The following is a 12,634-nucleotide window of genomic DNA, read 5'->3' on the forward strand; positions in this document are numbered from 1 at the left end:
AATGTTAAATATGAATCTAAATGTTAAATATGAATATAAATGTTAAATATAAATGTTATATATAAATGTTAAATAGAAATGTTATATATAAATGTTAAATAGAAATGTTATATATAAATGTTAAATAGAAATGTTATATATAAATGTTAAATATAAATGTTATATATAAATGTTAAATATAAATATAAATGTTAAATATGAATACAAATGTTAAATATGAATGTTAAATATTAATATAAATGTTAAATATTAATAGAACTTTAAAGATAAATGTTAAATAAAAATCTAAATGTTAAATATGAATCTAAATGTTAAATATAAATGTACATGCTAAATATGAATATAAATGTTAAAGATAAATGTTAAACATAAATCTACATTTTAGATCATCAATATAAATGTTAAATATGAATCTAAATGTTAAATATGAATCTAAATGTTGAATATGAATCTAAATGTTAAATATTAATCTAAATGTTAAATATGAATATAAATGTTAAATATAAATGTTAAATATGAATATAAATGTTAAATATAAATGTTAAATATTAATATTAATGTTAAATATTAATAGAACTTTTAAAGATAAATGTTAAATATAAATATAAATGTTAAATATAAATGTACATGTTAAATGCTTAATATATATGTACATCTTAAATGTTAAATATAAATGTTAAATGTTGCTCTGCTATCCTAAATATTTATCTAATATACAAATTCACACTGCTGTCTAGCAGAAATACCAAATAAAAGCTTCAGAAAGTGATACAGACTTAGCAATAGCAACTTAGCCTGTCCGTCCCATAGACTGGGTCAGTTCTGTCTCTGAGTGTTGTGAAATCTCTTTGTGGCCTCCAAAACTGCCTTTAAACATTTTCTGCTTAATCAGTGCACATTATGGGCGATGGGCCCATATTTAACATTTAGATTTAACATTTAGGTTTAACATTAAACATTGCATATTCCTCCAGGGACTTCAAGCCGCTGTGGTTGCAGGTTGCATAGAAACAATTCAGTATCTTTTAAGAAAAGATCCTGGTACTAAAGGTTCCTGTTACAATTGGTGGAAATGAGCCTTAAGCCATGTTGTTATCGCATCAATCTTCACAACAAGACTAAATATGTTCACTTGGTTTGCTTTGTTTCCTCCTCAGACATTATTGTGAACAAACAAACACTGTATAAGAGGAAGAATTATAAAGTGGAAATAGTCTGTGCTGTAAGGAACTTCTCTTTGAATCCTGATTAAAGTGTGAACATTCTGTCCCCAGCTGTAGATCGACTCTCCAGTCTGAAGATGTCTTCAGGAAGCAGTGACGGGGCCGGCAGACAGAAAGCTCCCCGAGCTGTTCAGGGGACACTTGACGAGGGAGCAAAGACGAGCGAAAGTTCAGGAAATCCCAACCTCGTGAATGAAACTGAGGATGAGTTTAAAATCCCCGTCACTAACATCGATGATATCTTATCAGGACTGAGCCCCAGCAGTGACAAGAGCACAAACACTAAGTTCTCCTTCGAGACCTCGTCTGATGAGCATGGATCTGACCGTTCCAACAAACCGACTGTGACTCCTACAGAGAAACCTCCATCACAGTCCGAGCTGCAGGACTGTTGCATCATGGGAGATGTTGAGCATGACGTCCTCTCTGTGGAGTCAGCACATGTGAACCATCCTGATGCTGCTCCTAAAAGTATGTACAGCACAGGAGACGACTCAGACAGCGACTCCACCGCTGACGGCAGCCTGCTGGTCGATAAGACACCCGACAGAGGTCATCCTGAGCCTTCATCAGAGGAAGAGGAGGTGGAGCTCTGTTCCTATGATGTGCAGCAACCTCAGGCAAACGGGTATTCACCTTCACACCAAAGCAGGAGTCAGAGTCCACACCTGGATCAGAGCTCCTCTGTTACAGCAGCACTGTGCTCTCAGGTCTGTTCTGCAGGGGAACCAGTGGCTGAGTCCTCTATAGACCCCCTCATGGACAGTGCCATCGAACCCTGTAACGAAGTCAAAGCATGTGTGTCATCCAAATGTGGAAGTCTGAGTGTTTACAGAGGCCCCTCCCCTCCAGGGTCCCACAGCATCACGCAGGGTCCTCCTGCAGAGTCCTCTCCAACCTCAGAGCTACTGAAGCACTTACAGACACCTCATTCAGCATCAGGGAAATCTGAGAGCTCAGGTCCAGGGATCAACAGATCAGATCCCAAACTGTCCACATCCACAGAAAAGGTCTTAGAGAGCAGAACGAACTCTCTCCTAAAGAAAAGCCCAGAGCTGAAGCTGTTTGAGGGTCCAGAGAGTCCAGTGAGGAGCTCCAAACCTCTGTCTGAAACTCTCATAAAGCCAAACATTCCTAAACTGAAGGGTCTGAGTATAAAAAGCAGGAACCATCAGAGTACCGAGAGTGAAAGTCCTGCAAACATTAAATCCACCAAATCACTGCCAACAGCAGCCGGACCCGGCCTCTCAAAGACCAATCAGCAGCCTGCGAGCAGCGTCCCTGCGAGCGGCATCCCTGAGAGCGGCGTCCCTGCGAGCAGCGTCCCTGCGAGCAGCGTCCCTGAGAGCCGCGTCCCTGCGAGCGGCGTCCCTCAGAGCAGCGTCCCTGTGAGCGGCGTCCCTGCGAGCGGCGTCCCTGCGAGCGGCGTTCCTGCGAGCGGCGTCCCTGAGAGCGGCGTCCCTGTGAGCAGCGTCCCTGCGAGCAGCGTCCCTGCAAGCAGCGTGGCCTCGCCGGACCTCAGTGACAGGCAGAGAGTGCTGAGTGACCACAGACCTTCTGATGGCTCATCACAAACCACTCAGCCAGCCACGGACAGGGACCTCCATCCAGACTCCAGAGACACAGTCAAAGCTCAGGAAAGACCCCGTCAACCCGCAACTCAGAGGACGTTCATAGAGGTCCGCCTGTCCCCTTTATCTGGTCCAGCATCACACAGTGACACGGTTCATTCTAAACCGGCTGAGAGAGATCCAGCAGCAGAGAGGACTAACGGCATGGTCTCTAACTCAGTCCTTGGTACTCTCTGTGTAACCAAAGACTCCACCATGAGTAACGGCTCCAAACACGGCCCCGCTGTGGAGATCAGTGAGAACCTGAGGTCTGGAGTGTCCAGGTTTTACATCAAGTCCATGGAGAAGCAGAGCTACCCCTCTGAGTCTGAGAAGTACAACCCCTTCTCTGTCCGGCACAAGATCAAGTCCTTCGAGAACCTGGCTCACTTTGACAAGCCGGTGTCCCGAAGCTCTGACATCCAGTCTTACGCTCTGGCGTACCGGGCCTCGCTCGGCCAAAGGATCGCTGGTTACATGGACCTGGTGAATTCAGCAGACTGCCAGACCCGGCACAGGAGCTTCAGCCCTTACATGGAGAACTTGATCTCCTCCACACCTCTGCTGGGGAAGTCTCCATCCACCATCACCCTGATAAACCTGGAGCTCCCTGATCCGGGCTGTAAAGCAGATCCCCTGTCTGAGGCTGGAGGCCACAGAGCTCAGACCGGGACCCCTCAGGTGCTGCGCAGGAAACATGGGAAACTGGCCCGCAGTCGGCTGAGGCAGCTCCGAGCACTCAGCATGCCTGAGCTGGAAAAGATCTGCACAGAAGACTTCACCAGAGGGGTGTCAGAGGAGAGAACTGAGCCAGGAGGCCACCCCACTGTACCCCCCACATCCACAGAGACTGACAGCGCCCCATCTCCACCCCTGACCAGGGTGAGTCCGGCTGACGGTGGATCCACAGAGGAAACCCCACAAAGGACAGAGACCCACGGACAACGAGCCGGCTGGTCCATCAGGTGAGGAGCGATATTAGATCACATTAGAAACCCAGTGAGGCCTTTATGTGAGGGAGGATGAGCTCAGGGCCCCGGTCTTATGAGGGACGGAGACCACTGAGCTGTGCTCCAATAATCTGATAAACCAGCTTGTTAGAAGTTGTTTTTTGTGTCCTGTTTTTAGTCCACAGAGGTTTTAATAATCATTAGAAACTCTGACCTCTGACTCTTTGTGTGTCCAGTCTGAAGGATCTGTCTGCTTCTCCTGCGAGTCAACAAAAGCTTCAGACCGTGATTTCAGACGTGCCGGCTCTGCTGCAGGAGGTGAATGCTCTCTCAGAGGTAACACCGTACTCCTGATACTGCTCAGACGTAGTGCTCCAGTACTTTAATACACAACACATCCAGCAGACTTCACAGTCCGTCTGAACTCTGCAGGTCCACGATGAAACTCTCCTGGTAGTCCTGAGTAAAGAAGAAGGATCAGGACTGGGTTTCAGTATCGCGGGTGGAGTGGACCTCGAGCAGAAGACGATAACTGTGAGTACAGTGTGTGGGGGAAGAGTTGTGACCTGGTGTTTTTCCTGATACCACCACTAGGGGGGAGTAAGAAGTCCTCTGAGATTGTAGAAACACTGAGGCAGTTTTTAATCTGGTCTGTGTTCAGGTCCATCGAGTCTTCACTAAAGGAGCGGCGAGCCTGGAGGGGACGATCCAGAGAGGAGACAGCATCGTGTCCATAAACGGCTCCAGTCTGGAGGGTAAGACCCACGGGGAGGCCGTGTCCTGCCTGCATCAAGCCCGGCTGTCCAATCAGGCTTCAGTGATCATCAGGAGAGACGCCGAGCAGAGACAGGACACGGGAGACGAGCCGAAGAGGACGGGCTCCAACAGGAAGAGGCCTTCAGGAGCTGGATCAGGTGAGACCCAACCTCTCAGAGGTTCTGTCCTCTGTGTCTCTTTAATCCAAACATTGGAGCCAGGACAGAATCAGTGTTTTAGTTGTTGTGATGTCTAAAGAGTTTTTCTGATGCTTCATTTCAGAATCAGAATCAGAATTAGCTTTATTGGCCATGTATGCTTGAACACACAAGGAATTTGACTTTAGTAAACTGTGCTCTCTTTGTACAAGGCATAAGAATAAGAATAAGACCTACAAATAAAACATAAAATAAAAATATAATAACAATAACCTTAGCTATAAATACAAAAGAACAACAATAGGCATGACTAATATGTACAGGCTAAAATAATATGATAAAGTGCAGTGGTGAGTAGCAGAGGTAGTTTTACATTATAAAATAGAAGTTAAATAATACAAAAAATAGAATTCTGCTTGGAGAATTGTTGCATTGTATATCTACATGTATATTTACAGAGAGTATTTATCTGACAGGTATGACACTGTTATGGTTTAGTGTTCATCAGAGTGACAGCCTGGGGGAAGAAACTGTTCTTATGGCGGGTTGTTTTGGCGCACAGTGATCTGTAGCGCCTGCCGGAGGGGAGGAGTTTGAAGAATTTGTGTCCAGGGTGTGAGGGGTCAGCGGTGATGCTACCTGCCCGTTTCCTGACCCGGGACCGGTACAAGTCCTGGATGGGGGGCAGGTCGACACCGATGATTTTTTCTGCAGTCCTTATAGTCCGTTGCAGTCTGTGGGTGCATCTCAAAGCTCTAAACGTCCATCCTCGCGTCTCTTCCTCGTGTCTTAAGGCTGATTTATACTTCTGCGTCGCCCCTACGCAGCAGGGGCTGACGCAGACATGAGCACCACATACTTGTGTGTCTGTGTCGCGCAGCAATTCTCCTCCGAAACACTTGAGGGCAGTGTGGTCTCTCTGATAGCCGGTCGCCTGCTTCCGGTCCCGCTACGATCTCTGTTTACTTTTCCACAGAGATTCAGAGCGTGTTCTGTTAATCTACAGCTGATACATGTTGCTGTTTATCATACAGACATGATTACATGAAGAATAGAGAGGAGGAGATGAAATACACGGCCGATGTGTGGCCGATGTCCGGGATCCCGGAAGTGCTGTGAATGCGGGAAAGACAAAGCCGTCGAGCGGACCAATCACAGAGCTTGCGGTCCGCGTCGGCTCTACGGGGAGTTACATTTTGGAGGAGGTGCACGTCAGCTACGTGCGTAGGCCTCTGCGTAGGTACGGGAGCTACGCGGACCTACGGCGTAGGCTACGCCGTCGATTTGACGCAGAAGTATAAATCAGCCTTTAGTCCCGCCCACCAGAGATGCGAGGAAATGAAACCAGAGGAGAGAGGAGATTTGTATTTAGAGAAATGAGACGTCCTCTCCTCCGGAGCGTCACGTGAAGTGACGTCGGTTTGTGATGACGGCTTTAACAGCTGTTTGTGTCTGCACACATGTTCACTGTAATAACTCTGATCAATATAAACAGTAACAGAGCTCTGTCTCTGTGTTTACCTGTTTAACACACACCTGCACATGAAGAGAATCAGCTCTCTGTTTATTCTGTCCTGAAGCATCACGGATCCATTCATCAGTAAAATGCCTCATTATTAAATTATTTATTACTTTAAGGGAAAATAGAAACAATGCAACTCTTTTCAAACCCTGTGCTCATTAATGATCAGCCTCATATGAAACTTTATTAACCTGACAGGAAATATAACAAGTGTTTTTACTAACAGACAAACTTTACAGTCAGACTTCTCTTCATGAAGAAAACCAGAACAAACAGGGAAACTAACAGGAGGAATAACTGATCATTGATATATATTCTATCAATGATGTTAGACTCTATTACTCTACTTCATTAGACAGTGAATCTGACAAAAACAATCAGATATAACATAATCCATCCTCTGTTATATTGAATTTATGATTTTGCAATCAGTATTTTGTTTTTAAAATTCACATCAAACACTTTTCAATCTCAGCTCATCATACAGACTGTTTAGAAACCGACGGATGTTTATGATCTGTTTCAGGGCACCCTTAGTGACTGTTTTAAGGTCTGTTTCAGGGCACCCTTAGTGACTGTTTTAAGGTCTGTTTCAGGTCACCCTTAGTGACTGTTTTAAGGTCTGTTTCAGGGCACCCTTAATGACTGTTTTAAGGTCTGTTTCAGGGCACCCTTAGTGACTGTTTTAAGGTCTGTTTCAGGTCACCCTTAGTGACTGTTTTAAGGTCTGTTTCAGGGCACCCTTAATGACTGTTTTAAGGTCTGTTTCAGGGCACCCTTAGTGACTGTTTTAAGGTCTGTTTCAGGGCACCCTTAGGGACAGTTTTAAGGTCCGTCTTTTCTCTGTTATTAAACTCAGCTGATGTTAAGTTACGGTTAAGTCCGAGCCGCTGCAGCGTCCAATCGGTGAGTGATATTCGATAAGGGGGCGTGTCTGTCAGAGAAAAGACTTCCGCAAAGTCTGCTCTCGTGTTTCCTCGATTATCCCTCCTCGGATCAGTCTCCTCGCTCCTCCAGCAGCGTTTAGAGCTTTGGGACGCAAGTTAAAATGGCGCGTCAGTAACTACTTCCGGTTCGACCGAGGAGCGAGGAGCGAGGAGACTGCAATTTAGAGCTTTGAGATGCACCCTGTGTCTGTCTAGATTGGTTGGAGATCCAAACCAGACAGTGATGGAGGTGCACAGAACAGACTGGATGATGGAGGTGTAGAACATGATCAGCAGGTTGAACTTCCTGAGCTGACGCAGGAAGTACATCCTCTGCTGGGCCTTTTTCCTGATTGTGTCTATGTGGGAGGTCCACCTCAGGTCATTTCTCCAAACCTCTAACACCCTGATCTACAACGGGACGTTAGATGATGAGTCATAATGTCTGACTCTAATATTGACATCTAGTTGATTGTAAATCTAAAAATGAGTCGTGTTAGTGCTCAGATGTTGTAGAGTAAACACACTGAACAAGTATATTCAGAGGATTCTGAACTTAGCTCGATGAACAGCGTTTTAGTGGAACTCCTGAAGTTTAGTTTGATTTATTGTGAAGTTAAATCTTTGAATGTCTTTAAAAGCTTCATTTCTATAACATCAGTCAGACCTAAAGCTCATGTTAGTTACTCCGTCTCTTCTGTCTTCTCTTATCTGTGGGTTTCACGTGATGTCACACAGCTATGGAAGCAAACATGCACCAGAATTAAAAGGAAAAAGCTAATTTGAAAAGTTAATTGCATCATAGAAATGCTTATAAATTTTCCAAATATGGGTGCATTATGTGACTCAGAACTAAAATGAATGTTCAATAATCCATTTTAATATTAGTCTTCAACAATTTTAATTATTTGACACAATTAAAATTCTATTTCCAGTTCTGAAATGCAAATCGGAAAACAAAAGAACAGGCATTTTTCATTTTTCAAGATATGTAGCAGATTTTAAAACAAACAAACAAACAAAAGACGTTTTCCATTCAAATTCATTCAAAATAGCAATAAAATGGGATTCTGTGACATGATTAAGGTTTGCAATGATTTTCAGGACACTGTACTGTTTAGGAGTGATGTCATTGATTGTTCTTTTTAGTAGCAATCCTTCCTTTTTTTATTTTAACTTTCATGTTCAAGCTTGCACATTTTGTAAGACAATTGAAATGAAAACAGAAAGCATGTTGCTTTTTCGTTTTTCAAATCTGCCCTGCTTAATCTGTAACAAAATTCCAACCAACTGGAAAATGAAATCGCAATGTGCAGGGCGCAAGAAAGTGATGTCGGGCTTCACCTCGCAGACCGTTTCTACCTATGCATCCAGTACGGGAAGCTGGAGGTGTGCTCTTTAACCCTGGTGTGATCTGTCAGACAAAGAGGTCCACAGAAGAAGAGTCTGTTGTGGCGCTCTGCACGGTCCTTTCCTCAGCTCACTGGACCTTTGGAGAGCATGGCGTTCTTTGGCAGGGAGGAACAGTCAGTCTCCAGTCTCACCTGGCTGACCAGGTGGAGCAGAGAAATGTTTCTGAGTTAGGCTCATTGACCAAGTCGAGCACATCATGGAGACTCTGTCCGAATATTCAGCTGTCACGGACACAGATATTAACGAGGATGCCCTAACCAACCTGTTATCAGTCAGGGGACGACCAGCCATTAACATCCCCTTCGAAATCATTGAACATTATATGTTACATGGCTTTAAAGTGAAGGAGATTGCAGAGCTGTTTGGCGTAAGCGGAGGGGATTACAATGACTGGTCGTCCCCTTTCAGGTCCAGACACTGACACATAGATCAGGGTCTGATAACAACAATAGGAACTATTTTATTATTTAGCTGCATAAAGAAACTATCTTCAAATACTCAGAGTTAACTTGTTTATATCTTCTTTATACCTTTTAATGCTACTGATGATCTCCGCATGATTAAAGTTCTTCATATCACAGAGTTAGCTTTCATTAGCTTGTTGAACGTCTCTCTAAGGACGCAGCTCTTTATAGCTACCTGTGGAGATAACTCACCTGCTGTTGTTTTCCTCAGTGGTGGATGTGGGTCCAGACGGGGCTCTAAAGGTGGAGCTTCACAAAACCTCAGCTGGTCTGGGCTTCAGTCTGGAGGGGGGAAAGTCCTCAAGCCAGGGGGGAGACCGGCCTCTGACTGTCAAGCGCATCTTCGCAGGTGAGTCTTTGACCAAGAGTTCCGGGGTCTTTAAGCCCCCAGAACTACTTTCCCTTGAACTAAAAGGTTCCTGTGCCCCCATTGTTGTCTGCGTTTCAACCGCGGGCTGAAGTCCCGGTTAGATTGTGCAAATCAGTCCAGTGACATATGGAGAAAATAAAAGTAAATGCACTACACCACCAGACCAGTAGAGGGCAGTAAAACAAAGAGGAATACCATTCATCACAGATGACACCATAGAAGCAGACAGACAGGCAGGTATCATTATGAGCAACACAACAGTTAGCCTGTTAGCATGAAGAGACTCAGCTGGTCTGTTTTAGATGGTGCTATATTCATCACAGATGGATTCACTGAATCAACACGTGAGAGGAGATAAGCGCGAGTAGCAAAGACGTTTCAACACGCCTTTAAAATCCTTTTGAACTCAAAAAGCCGTGATCGCAGAGATCGGCCGGTGTTTTGGTTTAAACAGCGACCCTGTTAACTGGAGACTTTCAGCCGGATGCATCCCTCATAAACGTCTTTAGACCATCATTAAATATCTGATGAGGATATTTTGAAATCTTAATAAAAACTAAACTAGTTTGCATTCCCAGGAACTCCCTCTGTGTTTCAACAGCTGTGTAAACTCCACAAACACTGACACGTTCAGCTGAAGGTCTCCAGTTTACAGGGTCACTTTTAAAACCGGAACACCGGGAGAGACGCATTCACGGTGGGCTGAGAGAAGACTACTGTTACAAGCTGCTAAATCAAGAGAATCACAGCTTCTTCTTTTGAAAAGTACACACACATACAAAAAAGATAGAACAAATAAAAACTAATGAAAGAAAGAGAAATCAAGTGAATCACAGATGTGTGTGATGTTATTGTGGACGGAGGGAGGAATAAAAACACTGAGGTTAATCTACCAATCAGACACGTTCAGCATCGCAGGCCCTGCCCCCCGAAAGTCCCGGGACCTTTGAAAAGTACTACCCCCCTAGCAGGGGCTTTTCGGGGGGGAGATTAACTACCCCTGAACTAAATTTAGACCCTGGGTCCACCGGTCGAAACACATGTAGTTCCGGGGTAAAGTTCCTCTGGTCGAAAAAGGCCTAAAGTCCCTCATGTCTGAACACTTCAGAACAGTGCTTCTCTTCTCCATCAGGGGGCGCTGCAGAGCTGTCCGGGGTTATCCAGGTTGGGGATGAAGTCCTGTCCATTAACGACTGTTCTATGGAGGGACTCATGCACCACGATGCCTGGAGGATCATCAAATCCACAGAGGAAGGACCAAACCAGCTCCTCATTCGAAAACCCAGGACCTGACTGAGACTTTAGAATCAGAGCGAGGACAATCAGGAGGACTCAGGTGGACTTTGACTCCTATGAAATGTGTTTGTACTCTCAGCTGGGTCAGATTGGATGGACCACTAACTAATGTGATGTGAAATGCTGAATCATGATTTCCTTCAGGTGGAACGTGCAGTTTGTTTACAACAGATTCACTTTGAAAACCACAAAAAAAGAAACCTACTTGGATGTTTGTTGTTTTGTTTTTTAATAAAGTCGGTTTGTGAAAAGACGTGTGAAGTTCTGAATCATTGAAGCTTCAGATTGAGCATAACTGACATTTACATTGCTCAAATCTCTAAGTCCTGACCGGGTGTCCCCAACAGCCAATCAGAGGCCTCTCCTGTACAGAGGTAACACATACAGGAGCATCTCAAATAGTGATGGGCGCATCGATTCTGTGGTATCAGTATATCGATATTCAAACGCTACTCATTTGAGGATTGATTACTCCAATAACATTTTAATACTAATTAATAAATGTGAAATAAAAGCGCATGTGTAACTTCTCATTCTTTTAGGGTAACTTACCCCAAAGTTTTGTACCGACACTTTGCCAGTAGTCATGGTGAAGAGGCTGTTTTAAGCTTTCCACTCAGAGAATTTAAATAGAGGATCTTATTTCTTGTCATAAATTAATGGCAGTTGCTAAAAGTGTCTTAAAAGTAAAACAATTCATAACACAGTTTTTTTTTATTGAATTACATTAGAATTGAATATTAATTAAACATATTAAAGTTGGTAAATAAACAGTATTTGTCATAACAATAATAATAATACATTTTTATTTAAAAGCGTCTTTCTCAACACTCAAGGCTATTTTACAGAAAGATTAAAACACAATAAATACAATAACACAATAAAATAAATAAAACAACAATCAAAATTAACAGTTAAAATGAAGCAGTGAAATTAGTCAGAGAATGCTGTTTGAAACAGATGGGTTTTGAGTTTTGATTTGAAGAGGGGTAGTGAGCCAGAGTTTTGGATGTCTGGTGGGAGTGAGTTCCAGAGTTGGGGAGCAGAGGGACTGAAAGCTCTGCTCCCCATGGTGCTGAGACGGGCAGGGGGCACAGAGAGGTGGAGGGAGGAGGAAGACCTGAGGGAGCGAGAGGGGGTGACAATGTGGAGGAGATCAGACAGATACAGGGGGGAGAGGTTGTGGATGGCCTTAAATGTATGCAGGAGGATTTTGAAGTTGATTCTGAGTTTGACCGGTAGCCAGTGAAGCTGCTGGAGGACGGGGGTGATGTGGTGGGAGTTGTCTTTCAATTTTATTAAATTTTTTAGTATCGGTATCGAATAAATATGCCAAAAAAGTAATCAGTATTGTATCCAATCATAAAAGTGTGGTATCGCCAAGCAGTACCTACGGTCTAAAAATATGAGTCCAATGCAGAAGTGTTATAAACTGCAGTTCATTGAGTGTCCACTAGAGGCTGGCCCCTGAAGTTCCGGTAACCACATACACACAAATTCAAAGAAGACGATCTTTACAGCAGAAATAAACATGTTTACAGTCTGGTTCAAAAGGCAAGTGTAGTCTGGATAGCTCATTTCTCTATCAGCACACACTGTACGGGGTGTGAATTTATTCATAACGCGGCAATTCCAAAGATATAGAGATTACAAGTCTTCCAATGAGAGGCACAGCTGATTTGATTGACAGGCGAGAACACTGTAGCTGTTAGCTAGGAGGCTCAAAGCCCGCCTCTTTACCTCACACTCGCTCGACAGCAGCAATATGGCTGCCGTCGTCGATTGGCTTCAAAACAGCGCTTTAGAAACAGATGAGTGACGTCACTGATACTACGTCCATATTTTATACAGTCTGTGGGTATCACCCAGCACTACTCTCAAATAATTGAAGTAACATTAAAGTTATTTTTATTTGTAATTTAATTCAAAAAGTAAACTTTCATAAA

The 12,634-nt window shown here is 43.8% G+C and overlaps 1 protein-coding gene across 2 annotated transcripts in view; it reads left to right on the forward strand.

Annotated features, from left to right (window-relative positions):
- Positions 1 to 10,941, forward strand: part of pdzd2 (PDZ domain containing 2) — a 98,263-nt gene extending 87,322 nt beyond the window's left edge. For both annotated transcript variants that reach the window (XM_034692664.1, XM_034692665.1), the window contains exons 21-26: positions 1,275 to 3,798; positions 4,020 to 4,119; positions 4,216 to 4,317; positions 4,445 to 4,697; positions 9,234 to 9,371; positions 10,525 to 10,941. In XM_034692664.1, coding sequence (XP_034548555.1) covers positions 1,275 to 3,798; positions 4,020 to 4,119; positions 4,216 to 4,317; positions 4,445 to 4,697; positions 9,234 to 9,371; positions 10,525 to 10,685 — 3,278 coding nt within the window. In that variant the 3' untranslated portion in view covers positions 10,686 to 10,941. The remainder of the gene's footprint in view (positions 1 to 1,274; positions 3,799 to 4,019; positions 4,120 to 4,215; positions 4,318 to 4,444; positions 4,698 to 9,233; positions 9,372 to 10,524) is intronic.
- The last annotated feature ends 1,693 nt before the right edge of the window (positions 10,942 to 12,634 follow it).

Source organism: Notolabrus celidotus, chromosome 9 (genome assembly GCF_009762535.1).
Source record: "Notolabrus celidotus isolate fNotCel1 chromosome 9, fNotCel1.pri, whole genome shotgun sequence".
In the NCBI taxonomy this organism is placed as follows: domain Eukaryota; kingdom Metazoa; phylum Chordata; class Actinopteri; order Labriformes; family Labridae; genus Notolabrus; species Notolabrus celidotus.